The sequence below is a fragment of the Drosophila persimilis genome, unplaced genomic scaffold (genome assembly GCF_003286085.1).
Source record: "Drosophila persimilis strain 14011-0111.01,24,50 unplaced genomic scaffold, DperRS2 tig00000000-arrow-pilon, whole genome shotgun sequence".
NCBI lineage: Eukaryota > Metazoa > Arthropoda > Insecta > Diptera > Drosophilidae > Drosophila > Drosophila persimilis.
In genome coordinates this window covers 5,348,567-5,371,538 of record NW_020825288.1, presented here as the reverse complement: position 1 = coordinate 5,371,538, position 22,972 = coordinate 5,348,567, and the positions used below count along the sequence as shown (strand labels likewise).

The window sequence follows — 22,972 nt, the reverse complement described above, 5'->3', positions numbered from 1 at the left end:
GTTTGTAAATTAGAGATTGATAGATTATTGATTGAAAAATTTATATTAACAGCTGGAAATACCCTTCAAAAGATGCATTGAATTTATCTTCTGGACAAAAAAACAGGCAGCGAATTTTACATACTCTCGATATTCGAAGATTATTCTGTCACTTGGACCTATTTCATAAGTCTTTTTGGAGTCTGGATCCAAATTTTCGTTGCTCTAGCTCTTATAGTCTCTGAGCACTAGGCGATCAGTCTGACGGACAGACAAACATGACTCAGTCGACTCGGCTATTGATGCTGATCAAGATTATATATACTTTATGGGGTCGGAAGAGCTTCTGGCCATGACACACATCCATTTTCCCCACATATCTAATATACCCCTATACTCTTTTTGATTGTCTGGTATAAAAATGTAGGAATATATCAACAAATGTGAACGTCATTCGACCTTTAGACCCTGTTCAAGGGTATAAAAAGAAGTCAAGCTCCGATGATGACAATAATGATGATGATGTCGTCGTCCATACACAGAATTGGGCCTCAACAATGAGGGTCCCAAGCATTCCGATCCGAGTGTTGAGATTTGTTGCTATGATCCTGATCCTCGACTGCTCGGATGGTCTTTTTAAGTTCAAAAATTTCAAGTGCAAGTGCTTCGAGAAATCTTATTGCGAGTTCGCGAAATGCGAGCTTAAAATTCTAGGTCGAGGCATTGTGGGACTCAATATGCATTTACAAGGGAAACAGTTTCCCATCAAAAGAGTAAAAGTATGTCGCCGTATGTAAGTTGGTCATGAGAATTGAAGAAGTTGACAGGCCTTGAGTTTCAGTTTCAGGTGACTACGTTCCGACGATTCAATGGTTATCGGCCCAGTTTTTACAATATCAGCGTGGATATCTGTGACTTCTTCAAGCACAAGAAACGCTTTCCGTTCTTCAACTTAATGTACGATCCTTTACGAAACTTCAGCAACTTTAACCACAGCTGCCCCTACAATGTAAGTAACTGGGGAATCGTTTGCACTCAGTTTACTTCAACATTTCATTCCTTATTCCCCGTGCAGCACGATATCATCATAAATAGAATGGTGCTGAATGACCAAATGTTGAATAAACTACCTGTTCCTATGGGATTCTACAAGCTATTGATTGTTATAGCTACCGAAGGCATCTGGCGCGGCGAAATCGAGTTCTTTTTCGAAGTCAACTTGGGATACGATCGTTGAGAGATCAACGAACAAAAAGTAATATTATCCTTTTTATCCTCTATAGATCATGTTATACGGGCTAAGTGTCAAGGTGTGTTTATAGACTATTGTTGAAATATTTAACATCGGGAATATGTGATATATTCAGGTATAATCGGTATTTATGTATTTATGCTCAAAATGTTCCGTCATTATCTGATCATCTGATATCTGATCTCTACTCATACGTAAAATGGGGAGTATTATATTTTTCTTTGTATATTAGAGCTTGATAGATTATTAATGGAAAAATGTGTATTAACAGCTGGAAAAAGCCTTCAAAAATGCTAAGAAATCAAAGAACTAATGTAATATTATCAAGCCCATTTAATTTTAATGAAAAGTCTTTCGTTTATTAATCACATTCGATCGATGGCGCACAACTAGGATATTATCTGCACTTACTTCACTTGTAAATCCGTTGAGCAAACATATCGCAAATCCGTTGCCAAAGATCATCATCATATGAGCCTAATTAAGAGCCCATTACCCAACCCTCGCTATGTAAACAGACACCGCAGACCGCAAGTCAGGCAGCCCATGAGGCCAAACGAACCCACCCTCCCCGTTCGAGGCTACGGGGTGGCATGCAACGTGTTGCGGTCGATGGGTAGCAGGGGGATGATGATGCCCTGAATTGTTACGTGTGTAATTCGACACTTGAACATGTTTACAGCAACGGCGACAACACGGCCAATTAGCCCATGAAATCTTCATGCAAATGAGCGGAAAATGTTTTTCATTCTCGTCAAGGACATTTCCTTAGACAAGTGTCAGGAACAGGAGGCAGGAATAACGGTTGAGCATCTCACAAAGGCCCCAGCTATGCTAATGAGCCCCTGACGAACTGGCAATTAGCCGACGGCCAGGGAAAAGCCACAAAGTGTTACCTGTTGACCTCGTTGCTCCAGAAAATCTGTGCAAAGCTAAAAACTTAATGAACCGATCTCTTTTTTTTTGCTGTCTTTTCCTTCCATTGTGATGTGGGAGAGAGGAAAGGCTGTGTTTTCGGCTGTGCGGCAGGATATAAAAGTTTATAATTAAATTCCTGTTCTGTTTATTAGTCGGAATTGTGTTCGGGCCTGGGCTGTGTTGCTGGTGTCCCGACGCAACAATTTAATTAAGTTTTTTCTCTAATTAATTGCATTCAGTTGCAGTCGATGCCAGGGCTGCGAAGGGCCAGCGAGTGAACCAGAACTTTGGTAACACTTTATAGTGAATCAGTAAAGTTTTAAGTAAGACAAGGCAACCCAGAAGTTATATATTTTTAACACATGATTATCTTTTTAGTCTCCTTTGTTAGATGTATTCATTATTTTCAATATTCAATAAAAAACTGGTCTGTTGCATATACCGTTGAAAAAATATCTATTCTCCAAGCCATTTAGCATGGAGAATATATTGTAAGGCTTCTAGATATCGTAGTACCATGTACTCGTGCAGACTACAGCTTGGAAGCTTTTCCCTTCAAACACGCGAAACCAGGGTTGGAAGTCTATGAATGAACCGGCGTTTTGTGAACTTTTAATATATTTTCAAATCTGTCTTAATTTGAGCATATTTTATTCCAAAGCCCATCCACGGGTATAGACCACATTAGATCTTAGGACCAGGAGTGGAAACACCAGAGAGGTTTTACTCAGATTATTGAAAATTATTTAAAATTTCATGATCTAAAAGCAATAATATGTTCCATCGTTTTGAACCTTCAATAGCAATGTGCTTTCCAGCCCTGGCTAAGACAAACTTCTTCAAGTTGATTTTTTTCATAGCTGACGCCATTTTGGAAAACTCAGTCGCAGCGGGGAAGCTACATTAAAATTTCAAAACCACAAAAAGAATCCTTTGGTTCTTAAAATGTCTGAACAAAGATGACCATGATGATGAAGATGATGATGACGATGACGAGAGAGAGGGAAAGAGAGAGAAAGAGAGAGAGAGAGGAACAAAGCACAGGTAGCAAGGCAACAAAAGGCTCAATCACCTGCCCCATAAACTCCTCATCCGCATCCTCCCATCCAATTGTAGGTGTGGGGGGGTGGGGTTGGGAAAACTCCAATGCACTGCAATGAAATTCTTCATTTTCAATTGAATGACATTCCATTCTGGTTTCTGGTTTTCGGAGGCGTGGCATGGCTTGGCCATCAATGCTCTGCTCTGCTCTTCCCTGCATGCTGCCCTGCTGCCAATGGGCGCTGCCCGAGCAGAGCAACAGATGCCAGCAGCTGGACAGCCAGCCCCCGCCCCCTCCTCGGCTCCAACAGAACCGCACGTTCCTTCAGGGGCGTGTCGGCGCATGCGCCTTCCGTCTGCGTGGGCGCCTGAGGGTGGGATTGTCAAGCTATGCGAACGGCGGGCGAATCCCAGAGCAGGCCGCTCAGGATTCCGCAGCTGTGTGCGAGAGAGAGCCGCACGGGCCATGGGCATCTCTCCAGGCCAAAAGTGGGTGAGCTGGGTGGCTGACCTCGAGGAGTGGTGGGTGGCGGCTTCCATTGGCTTCTTCGCATTCAAACCCAATTTCAGCGCAGAGCATTGCGACAGGTGACTGCGACACCGCTCCAACCAGCCACGGACACGGACACGGACACGGTGCGGCGTAGCGTCCTCCGTTCAGTTCGTTTCAGCGTTTGCCTCGAGAAAGTTGCGTGTCACGGTTCATCGAACAGCTTACGGTTAGAGGTCGCAAGGTAATAAGTGCGCAAGGATATTCCAAATATAACACAAGGAACCCGCAGTGAAAAATGTTAGTTTGAAAATACATACATAGTTTCCAAAGTGATTTAAATAGTTTCAGATCATAAGTGGACATAAAATATTGAACAAAATAATTAAAATAAAGTCTAAAGAGTGAATGCATTACAAAAAAAATTTAATTAATTAATTGTTTCAACATTAAACATTTTATCAGAAATACCGGTTTAGTGTCAAAGCTGTAGAAAATGAATTTTGGAACTGACAACTGAAACATTTAATGGTCTATATGTGCCTTTTATGATATGAAAACTCTTAGATTATTGGAATTAGTTTAGTCTATCAAAAAGGAAGTAGAGTGAGAGTTCTTCTATGGAAAGATCTCTCAGGCGGTCATCTATGTAGGTACCTCCTGCCTTAAATATATCTCTTGGACAGGAAATTTGCTAAACTGTTGGTGTCTAATAAAAGTGATAAAGGTTTTTAATGTAATTACTGCAAAGACTTTCTTAGTATTTTATATTAATACTGCCATAAAATGTTCTGTGTTAAATTTCTATCATATAAACACAAACACAAACTACGTATATGCTATATGCCGTTGAACTTTTAGATATGGTCTTCAAATAGATTAATCCTCCTCAAATTTACCAGCTAGGATTTCTTTAACCAATAATTTCATACAAAAATAAAATCATAAACCTCTCATCCAACCAGGAATAATTTTCTAAAAAAGATTAGAAATAGAAAAGCAATTTCTAGTTAAACATAAGACAGAATTAAATTCGAAACGACTATAATAGGATAGCGGAGGCCCCTTTTTCTTTTTGTTTATAATATATTTTTGTTTATTTAATAAACCCATCTAAGCCCCCTGTTCCACTTATTCCATATTTTAAAGTTGGCTAAGCCCAAGTTAAAAGGTTTTAATAAATTGATCTGATTTTTTAAGAATATTTCATGTCCACTTACAGTCCGTTCCTGTTTAGAAGCTAACTTGATTAATTTTAAATTTTATTTACTTTTAATATCAATAAATATATGCATACTCGTACATCATAGGAGGCACCCAAAAGAGACTCTTTTTTGGGCGCCTTATTGATCTAAAGTACATCTTCTTGAGGCATTGTATGGGCATTGTTCCAACCCAAAAATAAGCATAATAATAACAACCATTTAGCGAGAACCTTTTCTAATATAAATCAGACCAAACTTGAATATAATTATCCCTTTTTCCAGTTAAATCAAGCAAGCAACATTATATTATCCATGGAAAAGGCAAAACGGAAACATTAAATGAAATCTCAAGTGTTTTACTCTGGAAAATAATAGAAAAACCAAGAGAGCGAGGAAAAATGATGAACATGAATCCACTGTCCCATCCCCCACTGCAGTCTCTGTCACATCCACATCTAAGCCAGCACCAGCAGCAGCACCAGCTTCAGGCCCAGCCACTGCATCCCAGCCACCCGAACCATTACGGCGAGTCCCAGTCCCGGGCATTACCAGCAATCAACGAGACATTTCCGCAATTTAGTCAACATCGTCCGGCGATTTCGTTGCTGTCCCCGCTGGATCTGTCGCTGCGTGCAGCGGCCAGCATTGTGCCAATTACACCGCCATCGACGCCCTCGCCGCCCCGCAAGCGCCAGAGATTAATGTCCGAGGAGAATTACCTGTGGCGGCCGCACATGGTGAACACACCAGCCCCAGCACCAGCTCCGGCCCCAGCTACGGCCCCAACTCCGGCTCTGCCTGCAACAGCAACAGCCTCTCATGCTATACTCGGGATGCAGCCAGCCACCAGCTACTTTCATCATCTCCACCATCACCATCATCATCAGCAGCAGCAGCAGCAGCCGCCTCATCAGGGGGGCAACTGCTATGGCATGCGCGGCTTTGAGGGGGCGTCGTTGTCCTTTAATAAAAGTAATTTTCACGAGACAAAAAATAACTTTGAGCAAATTCCGGCAAGTCAATCGAGCGTGTCTCGCCCCTTTCCCGTTCCCGTTGCCAGCTCGCCCATCTATGTGGATGATGAGACCATCGTGTTGACCGAGGACGAGGATGAAACAGTTGTCAGTTCCCATGACTACAATGAGGATGCCACGGACACGGAGGAAGTCAACGACGGTGATGATGAGACGGTCCAGGTTCAAGTCAGCGATGAGACCCAAGAACTTGAGGTCGAGGCGGATGCCCGTGTGGCGGGCAGCGCTAAAGCTGACGATGACGACGATGATGAGGAGGAGGTCTTTGTCGATGTCCTGGGCAGTGACGATGATGAGACTGTGGACCTGCAGAGCCCCGCCTTGAGACTGCAGGACGAACTTCTCGACCCCAAGGCCCTGAAACGTAATGAAGTCCTGTACGAGGACGAGGAGCTGCACAATCAAGCCGTGGATGGCTTGGCCCGATTGTTTGAAAGGGACTTTCAACAGCCAGAGATGGAGGCAGCCAAGGAGGAGCTAGCCGCAGCCCGAGAAGAGCTGCTCATCGAGAAAACCTACACGGATCTGAGTTGCGTTGGAGCTGGGGCCGAGCACCAGCCATCGCCACTGATGGCATCCCTTCCCCCGGCAGCACCAGCTCCCCCCATGCGGACACACAAGACCGAACGGAAGCGGGCCAAGCTACGCAAGCACACGGCCATTGATGAGGAGACCATAAGTCCCGTGTCCGGCACCATCATACGCAAGCTGCGCGACGATGAAGAGCTGGTCGTGCGCAAAGGTGACATTGATCCGGCTTTCAATGTGGTGGAAATCACCGAGGAGGCCAAGGCCATCCTCGCCAGCATCGATAATAAGATTGGCGACTACTTGTGCCAGCTTTGTCGCACCATCTACGACGATGCCTTCATGCTGGCCCAGCACCGCTGTCCCCGCATCGTCCACATCGAGTACAAGTGCTCCGAGTGCGAGAAGGTTAGTCAGTCCTGCTCTGAGGTAGATCTTTCAGATACTAATCTCTCCGTGGCAGGTCTTTAATTGCCCAGCCAATCTAGCATCCCACAGACGCTGGCATAAGCCCAAAGCGGACGCGGCTGCGGCTGCGGCTACGGCTGGCAAGAAGCGACAGGGCACCCTGAGCGAATCGACCGACCCCAACCAGGAGGCAGACAGAGTCCACGATGAAGCTAGTGATGGCATCTATCCGTGTCATCTGTGCGGCAAGACCTTCCGACGGTAAGATACTTCAGTCTACACCAATCTCTAAACGAAAAGATCAGTATAGTATCGGCAAACCAATTGCTATATGTCCTTTAATATCTTCCTCCTGATAGCCATGCCTACCTTAAGAAACATCAGGCTTCCCACCAGATGCTGGAGAATCTCAAGAACCTCGACTTCTTCAAGGCCCAACAGCAGCAGCAGCAGCAGCATCAACAGCATCCACACCCCCTACCGGAGCACCCACAATTACAACAGTCGTCGGCGCACGGCCCAGCTACTGCCACAACGTATGGTCCCTTGCCCCGCCCTCCTCATGGAATACCCATTTATCCCCCGGCCGCGTCAAAGAGTTATGTGGGTGGACAGCGCTTTCCCGGCTTTCCCTTCCAGCCCTTCGATCAACGGCGCTTCTACTCTCTGGGCGAGTTCTATCTGTCGCAGCACTTGGAGCGCTCCTCGGCCTTTCAGTATGTCCAGGCGAATCATCTGAGGCAGCTGTCGAATGTGGCCCAAAATCTGCTGCCCCCGATGCCCGTCAAATGACCCAACCACACCACGAACGTACTGCGGCCCGTGCCCCGTATTGCGGCCACCACAGCTGCAGGCCCGACGGTAGCGGCCCCACTGACCGCTGCAGCGGCGCCTCCAGCGGCACCAGCGGCTGGACATGCCTTCAATTGGGTGGCACCCGCAACGGCAGCGGCAGTAGAGTCCGGCGGCAACGTTATTATGTGACTTACAAACCATTAGAAGCATTCAATAAACGATCTCTAGTTAAAGTTTAATATATCACTTAACAAAGAAAAGTCTTTCAATGGGGCAGGGGGTCTTCACAAAAGGAATTCGGAAGTCAACCCTTGGGTCAGTTCCTTTAGGTCATTAAGCCTTTGGCCTTTGGATCTGTAGAAAATCAAGAAACTGAAGAGCTAAGTCCGGCCAATAAAACGTATTTACAGCCTGTAAGGGCCGTTCTGGCTGCACATGGGATTTTTCGACACTTCGTCAGTTGTCGGCCAGATTACGTTGCCATAGAGGGATGCCACTGTCATCCAATGTGGCCTTTCTATCAGGTTTCCGAGCACTCTTAAGTCTCGTAATTCCACGCACAAAAAGGCTTACTCCATCCCAGAGACGTCTGTCCCCAAAGAAATCTTTCTGAGAAATCGAATGCGTACGCTGATCCCGCAATATGGGTCCCGCTTTTTTCATGGACATTTTTTCGTTCAGCCAAACTTATAAAAAATTGTTTAATTTATTTTAAAAATCGTGATAGAATTGTTCCTAAAACTGCAGTAAACTAAAACACGAATCAGACATAAGTTTGCCACTTTATTCATTTTTCTACACAACACAATGCTGGCAAGTGTCTGTATTACTACTTTCTGATTGAGTACCATTTTATCCTTCATGTATCCCGTATATTCCTCAATTTCCATCTCTGTTCCTTCAGTCGCAAGGAAAAGTTATGTGGTCCTCACCCACACAGCCTCTTTGATCCAATATACCCTTGCGGTATCGCCAAATTCCATAACAAATATCAATGCGACTTAAAAGGAATTCTCAGTCTAATTGGGCATTCTCTGGCATGTCTTTTTTGTCTTTTTTCTGTGTAAAACTTGTCTTTAACAGCCTTTAAGGGACTGCAAAACGACGGCCAACTGATTTGGTTTGAGTACAGCAATTAATAAACCTCATAAATTATTAGTGCACTAATTGCACTACAAACTAATGCAAGTACACTGAAGGAAAGCCAGGATTGATCTATATTTTATACATCCCAAAACAATATACATAATTAAATCTATCGTAAATCATTCTATATTAGAATCTTCCTCTATCCTTCTTATTTCTTAAACTCATCCTCTCTCAGTGCTTGCCTTATCGCTTCCTCTCAGTGTATTTGCATTGGAAATTCCGTTCAAATTCAAAGTTCAATTGTTGTTTTGAGGGGTCAACAACGTCTCTGTTTTGGTCATTAACTATTTCTCATATGCAAATGGTGTGTGTGTGTGAGAATTGATTTGTCCAAAAGCCGCCTCCTACCGCTGTGGCCCTGGCAAAATACTAATTGTCATTTGGAATTCAAATACCATGCCATTTGTCAGTTTCCATCCCCTGTCGACCAACTATTCCGGTTATGAGGTCTCTCTTTCCCAATTAAATTCGCTGAGAGTAGCAAACGGTTTGTTCATTTACCAGTTATGCGAATGCGAAATTGTTTTCCTCAATTACCTGCCATTAACCTGTATTTACGGCACACCCCACCCCACCCCCGTATTGTACCCTGTGGACTGTCCATCATTTCGTCGCTTTGAAGTTGCTTTGCATTGACATGTGGTCAGTTTTCCCCCAGCTGGAACTGTCACAATTCTTATTTGAGTCCGCACTCAACTGACAATTGCAGTTGGGTCGTCCTCATTCGGCTGGAGTATCGCTTTGATTATCGGTTTGTCTATTCATCTGTTGGGGTCTACGTCCCTCTGACTTGACGGGTCGGGTCTGAGCAAATGCTCACGCAAGTGCCTGACCACTTTTAATGACAATTTTTCAACCATGCTGTGATTTACCTTGTCAAGCAACCGTCCACGTTGCGTATGCGTAATGTATGTATGAGAGAATGTATGGGTTACTTCCGGTCTACCTTTCCTATAACTCCACAATGCGTAGGTCTCGTCTATCACAGCGGGTGGGAGATAATTGGGGTTGAGGTTTGGTTGCTGTTCTTTTCTTAAAGGTATTTGCATTATTATAACGGTGCATTAATAGTACAAAAAGAATTCCCACACTTGATTTTTTGTATTTAAACTTACCACCATAAAATATTTATTTGTAAATATTGAGTTAACAGATCCAAAAAGCATTTCTTTTAACTTAACAGCGCTGAAAAGCTGTTCTGCAAAGTTAACATAACCGAAAAGCTTTTTCGTGCCGCCATCTATTGTTAGATGCGTGCAGTTCAAACTACCGTTATGACGTAGGAGTTATTTTTAAGCTTTCTACATATGTTTGTGTTTTTTCTCGGAATAATCCGGGGAGAAAAGGATCCCACGAATCAACGAGAATATATTTCTCCTGAAATTCAGTCAACAAAAATCTATATTTAAATACGGGCCTTTCCCGCGAAAGGTCTACTGAGGCCCACAAATTAAAGGGCAATAAAACCCCATTCCCATAAACCTTTGCTCGGAGTTTATTTTTTAATATTGAAACTCAGCTAATTTAACCAAATTACATAATATTTTTATTAACTTTCTTCTGAAAACCTATTAAAATAAGCAAAAGTTCGTTTTTAAGGTAATTTTTTGTACTTTTATAGTCATGTTTTCCTATAGATAAAAGTTCTACCCCAAAGTCACTTTAACGTATTGAACTGTCTAAAATCAATCATAGAGAATTTGCTAAAATCGAGCTTAGCACCAATTATAGGGATAATCGAACGCTACTTTATAATAGTAAAAAATTTTTTGAATAACCGTCTTTTTCCATTTTAACACTTGCAATGTGTACGACTACCCCGTTCGACATCTGGAAAATGCCCATATATAAATAAAATGTATTACCGAACCCAAATACTTTACCATTTCGATAATATAAATCTACTACCTTAAAGACAAACACTGCAATTTGTATTTTATTAAACACCCTTCCTTAAATATTCCTCTGTAAAATTGAAAAGTTCGCCAATCCAATCGATATCTCTCTGAATTGCATATGCACATTGAAATGTAATTAAAAACGGATGAAACAGAAAACAGCTGCTGAAATCTGGTGCGGCAACGGATTCGGTGTGCTATCTCGTATCGGATGCATTTGACAAGCGCCACAGGACACAATTAGCGTCGAGTGGCCATCAAGCTGCAGCAGCCATGCCAACGAGGAGGGGGGAGGATGGCCAAGAAAAGTGGTTTAGTTGGCAACAGCAGTGTCGACGGGAATGACGCATATGGGTCACTATGTTTGGCCTTTGCAGGACGAGAATCCAGCTGCTGCAATTGCCAAAGCTACAGCCACAGCCGACGCCCACGCCCACGTCCCACCGAGGCACGAACATATACTACGCCCAAGAGACCACTCCTCTCTTTCCAAAAGAGAGCCTGGGAGAGTGAGAGGGAGAGAGAGAGAGAGAGAGAGCTGCAGCACCACAGCCATGGTGCTGACCTTGCCCTCTAAATAGAATTTTTCATCATTTCATTCGAGTGTTGTTTGCACTAAAATGGCGCCTGCTTAAACCGTTTTCCTCGCTCGATTTCCATATGGGTATTGGCAATTTCCGTGACACATTCAAGGAAAGCGAGCCAAGCCATGTATGCGAGGAATCCCAATCAAATTGTAATTAGTCAAGCCAGATGCGAATTACAAAAATATTTCGCATGAAATTTCGCGTAATTTGTTTGCCCAACGCTCGCCATTAAATGCAACGCAATAGTTTACTTACACACAACTTGATTTTGTAAAAACGGCGAATCGGCTTCTATCAAACATTTCAGAGGCGTGGAAATATTCTGCGAAAAAAAGGGGGATCTAGACAGATCTTTGAGGAATGAAAGCCTAGAGAAGATATGCATGCTCCCATCCAACATTTGGCCCCCATTTCCTTTGACTAGTTTTCAAAAACTAAATCGGTTTTTAGTAAACCTTTTAGACGTTTAATTTTTCAAATTGAATGTATAGATTTTTCTTATGACCTTCGACCCCCCTTTAGCAGCACTGCCCTGCATTTAATTTGGTTTCGAAGCTGTGAAATATTATTACTCAGTTTTTTGTTGATGTGATGTCGATTACCGCATCTGCCACCGTATTGGGATTGGGGAAGAACACTGGAAGTCCATTACGAGTGTTTTAGTATCGTTTCACATATCGAATATGGAATACCCTCCTGAAGTCATCAATGCGTCTCATTGTTCTTAAGGGAATAAAAAGAGTTTCTTAAAACGATGCATGAGCTAATAATAAACTAAAATAAAAATTGCATGCTGTTGAGTCTGTTTTCCATTGGGAAAGGATGTCCTAATAAATATCTCAGACGAGAGGTTTTTATTTAAGATTTGAAAGATTTAAAATTACCTTATAATTGCAGAAGCCTTTAAAGAAAACATATTTTAATATAGGAGGGGAAACCTTTTATGTAGATCCGATCAGTACCCTTTCAAAGGCCGAACGTGCCCTCTATTGCGTTATTATGATAAGAGTTTTGCCGCTTAGCCCACACATATTGTATTATTTTCTATAATTGGTAATTCTCTACATTTCACGCTTGATTGCATGGCATTTTCATTGCCATTGACGGCAAATTATATAATTCCAGAGGAGGGTAAGATGAGCCGGGGAATGTTCTGGCGTTTCTTGTCTTGCTTCCTCGTGGGTGCAATAACTGATGCAATGGGATGGAAAATTATGCATTCAAAAGTGTTCCCCAGGGACATAGAAATCTTTGCGATTCAGCTGGTAACATATTGAATTATTTTTCTTAATCTTAATACATTTTGAATTTGAGTTTAAAGAAAATATATATTGTAGCTTTTCTTGATTTCGCAAGATTCTGAAATTCCAACTTTTCTTAAGCCGACAAAAATTTTGAAATTTTAGATAGTTCTTCAATTTTTTATACTGATTAAATCCCGATTAAAATAAGGAACGAATTAAGAAAAGATAATCCGAGACGTATGACTAATAATAATAACTTTATTTATAACCCAGTTTTTTTTTATTTTAAAACTTTTTCATCTACTTTTACATTGCTGATCCCAGATGGTTTTTATTTTTCCTTGTTTATGAAATGCAGTCATCTGCGCCATGTATCAGATTCTTTACGTCTCTTTACCTCTTCCGTTCGTTCTTAATAATGTTTGACAAACACGAAGATGTGCCAGAAATGTGAAAAATAGCAGCGATAACGTGAAAATAAAGGCAAGAAAATGGAACGAAACGGAACGGCATACAGATACTATAAAGCAGAGAAATTGCAGTTTATTGATTGTGTCCGTGTATTTGTGCTTTTGCATCTTTATCTGTAGTTGTGTCTGTGTGCGGCTGTACTGAAATACATACAGTTGACAACTGCCGACAGAAAATACATACGCGTCCACATACGAGCCTGTCCATGTACATAGAGCCCAGTACATAGCACACACACATGCATTTGGTGGCTGGCCTTGAACGTGAATTGCATTTGCGCACAAAAAATAAGAGTAAAACGAAAACTAAACGAAAAACAAGCAAACAACAAGATGCTCACTGAGCAGAAGAGAGTGGCTGGGGGGAGGGGAGAAGAAAGAGTGAGAGATAGATAGCCAGGGTGCGAGGGAGAGCCAGAGCCAGAGGTTTACTAAGCACGACGTCGCGTCGTCAAAGAAATGTGGCAAAGCGAAAAGTTTAAAGCAGCGCTGCAACTGCACTTCCCGTTCGCTCTCACTCTCCGACTCTGACGCTCTCTCTCTTTCCCTGTATGTGTTTGGTGCTCTCTCAATGACGCACACCACACCCTTTGTCCCAACTACAAAATTCAAAGCGTTCTCAAGGTTACTGCATACAGCTCTCTCCCTATACATATGTGTATGTACTTTTCTCTACCCCTACGATCTCTGGCTCTATCCCCCTCCCACTCGCCCAGTGTATTGTGTGCTTGCACATTTCGGGTTTTGGCAGATATGGAAAAGTACCGAAAAGAATTCAATTTTCAATTGCAAGTGCCCACGAATCATCTGTATAGTTCTGACAAATCGCACCTGATCCCACACTCAGAGAAAAAAAGATCCCTTAATGACTCTACAGGAAGAAAAGGAAAATATTTATTATAAAGATATTGAAAACATAATTTTTTCCCAAAATATATTTTAAACATTAATGTTAATTAATTAATGTTTTTTTTTAATATTTTCTGCATACTTTTGGGACAGTTCTGAGAGCAGTTTTATCACATCTTTTATCGCATGTTTAACACCTTTGAAAATCCCATCTGGCCGATTAAAAAAGAGGATGTGGTTTTCTATGATTCCTTATTCCAAAAGTAAAAATTGTCTATATTTTGTTAGATTTTCTATTTTTTAATTCAAGCATGCTGATGGCTCAAAAACTGTTCGAAGAAATTTTTAAAAATTCTAAGTTGCCCATTTATTGATTAGTAAATCTGTAAGCTTTCATATTTTCCAGACAACGTATTTCATGTACAAGAAGTGGGTCAGCTTTTTGGCTGTGCAATTTTCCCAGAGATATTTGCTTCCATCTTTCTATATACAAATTTGAACAGACCTTGGGAAATCGACTTGTACAGAAGACAACTTTGAGGCTTTGGGGACAGCAATAAGTAAATTTATCAGCCCTTAACTTTCAATTCTTTAATCTGTGCTGACGCAAGACAATGCCAAATGCATCGACAGTAATATGGTCAACACATACATACATAAAATCCACCCTGTAGCAGGCCCAAATGTCAAAGTTGAATGCACAAAACAAAAGTAGATGGAAATGAAAAGGAAAACAGCAAATGAAATCGAAATGGGAATGGGAATGGGAATGGGAATGGTAACGGCAATGGGAACGGGAAAGATTTGGCACTTGCTTGCCCGTCGAGTGCAACAGCCAACATATGCTCGCCATTAGCCGTTGGGCCTGGCCGTTGCATAAACTACTCGCCTCTCTGTCCTGCACGCTTTCGCTATTCGTCTCCGTATCGTTCCCATACATGAAAGCGAAATTTGTGCTACATATTTCACAAATGTGGACGACTGCAGACAACACGTCGCAGCGCGATGATTCATCCCCGTCTGTGGAAGCGAGACGGCGAAAAAGCCACTGCCGCCGCCGCCAGGGCAAGAGGGAGAAAGAGAGAGAAAGCTTGCCTGGTCGTACGACACCCATATATAGAACCAATGCGGGAGGAGAGCTTGCCCTGCACTCCGCCTCCACCCCCGCACACACGACCAGATGCAAGAGCAAAAGCTTTCCGTCGCTCCCTCGCTCTCTCAGTTTCTGTTCGTTCCCTGTTCCCGTTCCATTCCAAAGCGTTTCGTTCAAGCTCACTCACACACACACGCACACAGGCTTTGAATCCTTGTGTAGCAGCATTATTTCAAGTTCACTGTCAAGGTCACCTACTCTTGTCATGCGCTGCGGCCGCTCACGTGAGAAGGGTAAGGGGCAAGGCAAATGTTGCAGCACCAGAAGCGGCCGCAGTGACAGAGCCAGGAACAGCAGGCGTTGCATGTCGTGTCGCCTACCTACACAGTGCTGGCTTAATGTATGTGCTCCTCCTACTCCCCTACACACACAAAATTTTGCACTTCCTCGCACTCTCGCACTCTCTCCCTCTTTCTCTCTCTCTCTCTGTCTTTAGATGTATTGAGAGCTGCGCTTTCGATTCGCCAGCGCTTCAGTGTTTTCCCAAAGTATTGTGTATAAAAAAATTTATAATAGATATGACTCTCCGCCAAATACTCTCAAAATATATATTTATAAGTACATATGTGTAGGTTCAATCTCAGAGCAAGTGCAAATGTATGTACACTGTGTGTATGTATGGATTTATGGATTCACTATAAATATTACCTATTCTACCGATATGTAAAGACAGTTTATGGCTTCGTAAAAAATTCTGACTGACCCGCACAGAGCTACGCTTTAGCTATTTTTGGTATCGCTTGATATTTTTAGCAGCTTTCGTGTGGTTTACCTAGCGTATACTTAATTTCAATAATCTCACATAACTAAAGACCTTTTACCTATTCTATTCCCGCTTTAAAGTTCAAATATTTAAAGAATTCTGTTAAATTAGAACGTTTTACCCCTCATCCCTCATTAGAAATAATAATTATATAACATCATCTAACTCGAATCTAACTAAATTACATTTGTGATAACTTTTAATTACATTTTACTACCCACAGTGATAATAAGATGGATGCCCACTTAGCTGGGCAGAAAAAGTGGCCGCATACGAGCGAGTGCCACTGTAAATGTGCAATCCCTGTATGTGTGGCAGCTGTATATGTGTGTAGGGGCTATGTGCTTGCAGCTGTGTTGGTGTGTATCTGTGTGTCTTAGTAAAGCGTTGCGATGCGCATGACATAAGATGCGCAGCAGCAGATGGGTAAATTATGAAAGTCCACCGCACACGGCATGCAATAACATCTGTTGCATATAGCCGAGGCAAGATATAGAACACACACACACACAGACACAAAAAAGAAAGAAAAAAGCACGTGTGTATGTGTGTACTTGTCCATATAAGAATTTGTATGTACGTATGGATGTATCTACAATGTGCAAAGGCATGCAAACGTTGCAGTTAAGGCATTTAATTAAATTAAACAATTAAACAAACATGGCGGACTGTGCGCTCTCTCTCGCTCGCTATATACTTGCGCCCCCAAACAAATTCAATTAAGAAATTAAATTCGAAAACGAACAGCAAAACGTGGAAATCGTTTCACTGAAAAAGGTGATATAGCGCTAGAGATTGGGAAGGGTCTGGCCAGTCAGTAGAAAATTGCAGCACACGCACATTTGTCAATCGAAATCGCATGTCATGTCATATACTATATGCATGTAGACGGTATGCAAGTCTCTGTCAGATATAGAAACAAATATCTGTATACTAAGGACAGTCGGTGAGCAAGCTGGGTAATGTAATCATTGTTGTTATGTGCTTCAAACGGCAGTTAGTCAATAAATGCGCTAATTATATACAATTCTGTGCCCAGTCCCAGTCCCAATCCCAGTCTCAGCGCACGAATACGAACCCGAAAGCCCCATGCCCAACAGATACACACCACACAAACTGCATATACAGTAGTCACTCCATTACATGAACTTTTCAAAAGATTTTCAGAAAGAAAAAGAAACGAAATCGATTCCTTAATCAGAATATAACTTATCGTTGGCATCGATAAGACTACATTTAAGACTACATAGTCCCCATTAGAGCTCTCCATAAACAGGCAACCAAATCGATTCGGTATTAGCTTTGTTTCATCAGTTACAATCTGCCCTGGAACTGAACGAAAACACCTGTTTCGTCTGTACTATGTTGGTTTCGAAAATTTCGGTTTTTTTTCTCGCTCACTTCCATTTGAAAACTTGGTATCTTTATTTGTGGATCGCTTTAGGATCGCCCAATATACATTTTGAAATTTATAGTGTGCAGCTTGAAGATTCATTCCCTTTGTATCCCTTTTTAAGGGTTAAAATCTGATTGCATTGTTTATCGAGGATCCACTGTATAGGGGCAGTATAGTAAATAAGGCGCGGTCAGGGTAGACTGCACAACTTAAATTGCAAGTACATCATGTCAGCAAAGGGAAAGAAAGAGAGAAGAATGCGAGTGCGAAAGGGGGAGGGATCAGATGAGGTTCTACATTGGTATAGGTCACAATAGAGAGCGAGAGAGAGAGAGGGAGCTTCCTTCTGGCCCACGCTCACCACTTACTGCACCCTCTCACTCTCGTCGACTTCACTTGCCACTCGCTTTTCTTCATTACATAACATCCTTGAACTTGAGCTCAGCTCCTCTTCCTCTTTTGACGAGTTGTGTCTTTATTTTGTTTTTGGGCTTTGGCAGTGGGACGGACGCGCCGCGCTCCTTTCTACCCATCTCCAAAGACTGTCTTCTCTCCCACCCCACTCTCTTTTGCTATCCCTGTCTCGCTCTATTCATCTGTCCCCCTCTCTTTCCCGCCTGCAGTGCCAGCCCACACTTGTTCGTTTCATCTCTGTTTGTCGTGTCGTAGAGCTTTCGGCTCGACGCCACAGAGGCGGCGACAGCGACAGCGACAGCTCTGCCACTTTCTGCTGGGCTGCGCGTTGGCATTGAAAGTCCGACAAGCGAGCTGCGAACAACGCTTCATTCCCAGCAGCCCAGCCAACACCAAACAACCCCATCTGAAGAATTCTAACAAACAAAAAAAACAAAACAAAAATGTCCCAAACAATCACTTGGCTTGCTTAAAATTGGACACGCAAATGACATCAACAGGGAAATTGAATCCGAAATCAGCCAAATAAATAATTGCGAATTAATTGTGTTCAACTGACAAATAATAACATGAGAAGTGCCTGTCAAATATGCATGTACAAAATAAGTGGCAGTTTAAAAGGAATCTTTTTGAATTAAACAAATTATATCTCGTTCGAAATCAACTTAATTTGAAGTGCATTTATTTGTGTGTTTGCGGATGAAATACAAATGCAAAACAAAATTCCAACCATGTTGATTACGTGCCCCAAAACATGTGAGTTCTGGTTATATAAAGAAAGAAACAACAACAAAGATACGAAATACTTGTACAAATAAGGGAAATGTCAGTGAAAAATTAAATGGAAAGGGAACAAAAAATTGCATCATCAAAGCGGAATGGAATGGGGGGTAACTACCATTGCATCTGCTGATCAAAGGTAAGCCTTAGACACACATATAGAAAAATCTAGAAAATATAAATACGCCAAAATCCTATTGTTATCTACATAAATTCATTGGAAATTAAAGTTTGTTTTGGGAATTCCCTTCACTTGAATTTGCATATTTCTGAACGCAGATTAGAACATAACATGCGATAATTTTATAGCATATGAGAAGTACATTTTTATATCTGTATGCACATACATATATCGAAGCACACACGTGACTGCAAAAATAAATACGTAAATATGTACGAGTAAAGGAACAGGACTGGGAAAGCAGTCCCTTTACTGCGTCTTCGTTTTCCTTTGAGTTTTCGTCTGGTTAGGGTTTAAGAAACGTAGATAAATCGTATCTCTCAGAGTGATATGGCGAAACCCTCTAGTACCTTGATCTAGTCAGAACGTGCTTTTTTCCTGCCAGGATCCTGCTCTGGTCGGATCTCACATGTTTTGTGAAATTTTGTTTTGTTTCGGCGCAACAAAAACAGGAATTCGGGAAAAGCAAAAGTCATCACACACCCACACGTAAACGCAAAGATAAAAGTTTGCAGCTACATGTATTTCATTTGCCAGAAAGGGATAGGAGAGAGGCTATAGAAAAGGAGAGAAGAGAACTCATTTTCGTCAAGAAAAAAAAAGGCAGAAACAAATGTGCAACGTATACAGAGGCAGGCATGAGGCAAAAAAAGAACGCGGAGAATAATGAATGAAAGAATGGTAGAGGAAGCAACAGCAATACAGAGAAAGAGAGACAGAGAGCAAGGCAGAGAGGGAAAGAGAGCCAATTGAAGGCCATCAGGCCGAGCGTCGTCATGTGGTTTGAGTGTAGGCAACATCGGTGTGTGGGGCAGTAGGGCAACCCAAAAGGTGGCAAGCAAAAGCGAAACAGCAACAGGAACAGCGGGATACAGCAAAGCCAGAGCAAAATCAAAGAATCAGGAACAGGAAAATGTGAAAAAAAACTTGACGAAACTGAAGCAGCGTCGAAAAGAGAGACAGAGAGAGAGAGCGAGAGAGCGGCGCTCAAAAGCCAAACTAGAAAGATAGAAAAGAAACTCTGCCGGCGCGCCGTTAGCGACTGCGCTCGCAGCAGAGAACGGACAGAACAGCGCGAGAACTTTCCATGCGGCCTGACAGACATTGCAGCGGCACCTTCAACCGATCGCAGGCCCACAAACACACGACCCTCCATGATAGTACATTAAATAATACTACGCGTTCCGTGTGTTTTTTCTGTGACGCATCAATATCCTGAAGGAACACAGTAGAATACAACCCCCCAGTTAACTGAAAACAAAGTGTTTGACAAAGAAAAAAAAGACATAAAAGCAGGAGCGGAACCAACCGGAGAGTAACTGAGAGAAATGTGAGTAAACGAAATTGCGTCGTAGTTAACATTTTTTCGACGGCGTCATCGAACGTTCCGTTCCGTTCCCTCGCCTCCCCGGCTCAACCATCACGAAAAATGTTGTTTTGATTGCGGAAAATACAGTCAACAATTGCGAAGAGCAAAGTTGGCAAGCACACATACACACACTGACACTCCCCCCACCCACAATATGGCTCAGGCCAGTTTTCTCCCAATCTTTTGTGTTTTTTTTTTTTTTTGCACCGGAATTTGCAGAAATATCAACTTTTATTTATAACATAAACAACACACGAATTAAGAATTAAGAAAAATAAAGAAGAAAAAAAACCAACAAGAAACAAGCAAAAGAAATCGCGAAAAAAGCTTATAAACAGTTCCGTTTACTTCAAAACAAAACAAAAAAAAAAAGTACATTTGGAATTTGGCAAAAGGGAATTCTGATTCTCAGGAACTTTGCGCGAAATTCGAATGATGTGTCTGTGTGTGTGTGTGTGTGTGTGTTGCCATTAAGTTTGGCAGTTTTTTCAACTTGTTTATTAGACGTTCTACACACTCCATCACTCACTCCACTCCACTCCACTCGAAATTTCAGTGGAAATATCAAGAGCGACACTTAGGACTAATGGCATTTAATGGAAATGGAACATTCGATAAATGCAAAAATATCATCAATAAATCTACAAGCTCTCATCTATGTACATTTAAGAGACTTTAAAGTTCCAATGCATTGATTATATCAATCAATGGATTCATCTATCTGTCGATCTATTTACCAATTTATTTCGTCAGCTTATGAGATATTCATTCAGTTATGCATATGAATCTTTGCTTATTCATAGAACCGTTGTCAATTTTAGAGCTTTACGACCACTCGGGCCGTTAATTTCCCATTGCCTCACGTGTCAGAGGGAAGATCAAAGCCGCAATATTCATGCTCACACACAGATGTAAATGAATATGCATGACGGAGCGTGTGTGTGTGTATGCATATGCATCTTTGAATGTGTATTATCTGCGAGCACACGATCAGCTGAATGCGGTAAACAATTCCGTGAAATTCTACACTACAATTCACTCAAAAATGCATACCACAAAGTATTGCAATGTAATGCAGCTCCTAGCCATACCTGGCAGACCGCAGGGCTTAGATACAAAAGAAAACAATAATATATACCCTTTCAGAGGTTATTTGCGCTGTGGCTGTGTGAGTGGGATTTCGAAATTCGTTTACGTAAGTTTCGCCCCATCTTCACAGAACCCCCACACATCGAGAGAATGAGAATACTCATTACGGAAGCTGGAGAACGGGGTTGGGCTAGGAAAAGTCATCTTCATGGAAAACTAACGCTTTAATTACCGAGAGTGGCGTCATCTTTGAGTGTGTGTGTGTGTGTGTGTGTGTATGGGATGGTTGGGTGGCGGTCTATAAATAAGGTTAGAGTCCGCCCAGGTGTTCGTTCTATTACGTATGCATCGCGTAAGCTGCACTTCCCAAAATGTCAGTAAAGGTATCGGCGGTATTGAGAGCGAGATAGAGATAGAGATAGAGATAGAGAGAACAGACAAACGCAAATGGCAAAAATAAAAGCTCTTTCGGTCTGTCGCAGTCGGCGTAAGCATCGTATCGCATCGCATCGCGTGCTTTCAGTGTGTCGGCTTCGTCGTGCGCTCTCTGCCGTATCTGTGTGAGTGTGTCTGTGTGTGTGTGCCTGCCTCTGTGTCTGTGTATCTGTGTTTCAAGTTCAAGGTTAAGATACTAGTTGTACATACAGACCGACCGACCGACCGGCCAGGCCAGCCTCTTGCACAACGCGAAAGAGCGAAAGAGAGAGCGAGATGGTCATACATAGCTGCCATAGTGCTGTGCTGTACCTGCATGTGTGTGAGTGTGTGTGTGGGAAACCAGTTTGGCACGTTTCTTTGCGAGAGCGAGATGGCCTCACGTTTTCGTTTCGTTTCGTTGCGAGAAGCCAGCCGAAACAGCCGAGCCGCCACCGTCAAACAAAGAGGAAGCAAAAACAGAGGCAAAGCCAAAAGCAAAAGCAAAAACCAAAACGAGACCGCGTCAAACATCAAATGAAAACAGTCGGATGGGCTGAGGGGCGAGCGGGAGGGGAGGGGGTGCCGGGCAAACATTGCACAAAGAATGTGGAGAGGGCCTCTCTGCTATGGCTATCTCGCTCTGGCAGGCAGATAAAAGCACACAAAAACGTTCTTGCACCACACGCTTTGCCACACTTATTCGCACTTATTGCTCTATGCGTTTTGTTTTGCCTTTCAGTTTTATTATCTTTCGCTCACACAGAGACCCACACATGCACACATATCTATCTATCTGTACATATACATACATACGAGCGACGAGCTTTAATTGAATTGATGTTGATGATTACGCTGAGTGGCGACTGCAATCGTTCCCGTGTGGGTACGTACCCCCTCACACACCCCCACCCCACGCTGACCAGTCCAACTACCTGCCAAAGCAAAACGAGAATTTCTGTGGGCCATTTAATTAATCCGCTCCTTGCTCCAAAGTTAATGGAAACAGCAGATAAAAACATGGATCACCCCACAACTGGTCCCGAACCCCTCACCACCAAGCCAAACAAGAAATCCGAAAATCGATGGCACATGAATAGTAAAATATATGCGTATGTAATTCTTTAAAGGGTTTCAAGAACAACCTACATGTCCCATAAATATTAAATCTGTTAAAAAGTATTATTCTAAATTTATTTCATAATAGAAATGCTTTTATTTCTTATATAGCTTCCGATTTCTGTACTGTAATAATTATAATAGAAAAAGATAGCCACATCTTAGGAGTATTTCAGTAAAAATGTGTAATATTCTGTTCTATTTTGGATTTATATTATGGTGTACGTAGAAATTTTCCACTGCCAAGTGCTGGCCATGTTTTATGGCCACATAACACATTTAACTCATTGCCCCCCGCATTTTTGTTCATACTAGTTCCGAGTTCGTTGCACTAGTCTCAACGACCCGAACGGCGACCGTGTGCAATGCAATGCACTCGATAAGACCTTGGGAGCGGGTGAATTTCATGCAAAAATACTAGAAAATGAAATGCGATTTTCACGCTGA

General features: G+C 42.3%; 2 protein-coding genes across 2 annotated transcripts; both read left to right on the top strand.

The window, feature by feature from the left end:
• The first annotated feature begins 581 nt into the window (after positions 1–581).
• On the top strand, positions 582–1,216 carry LOC6598747. The gene is made up of 3 exons (XM_026984295.1): positions 582–752; positions 815–988; positions 1,055–1,216. Exons 1-3 carry the CDS (start codon positions 582–584, stop codon positions 1,214–1,216), a joined length of 507 nt encoding a protein of 168 aa, XP_026840096.1.
• Positions 1,217–5,275: 4,059 nt separating this feature from the next.
• LOC6598746 lies at positions 5,276–7,700 on the top strand. Its single transcript, XM_026995304.1, has 4 exons — positions 5,276–6,091; positions 6,152–6,855; positions 6,911–7,116; positions 7,215–7,700. Exons 1-4 carry the CDS (start codon positions 5,284–5,286, stop codon positions 7,645–7,647), a joined length of 2,151 nt encoding a protein of 716 aa, XP_026851105.1. The 5' UTR covers positions 5,276–5,283; the 3' UTR covers positions 7,648–7,700.
• Positions 7,701–22,972: the final 15,272 nt, after the last annotated feature.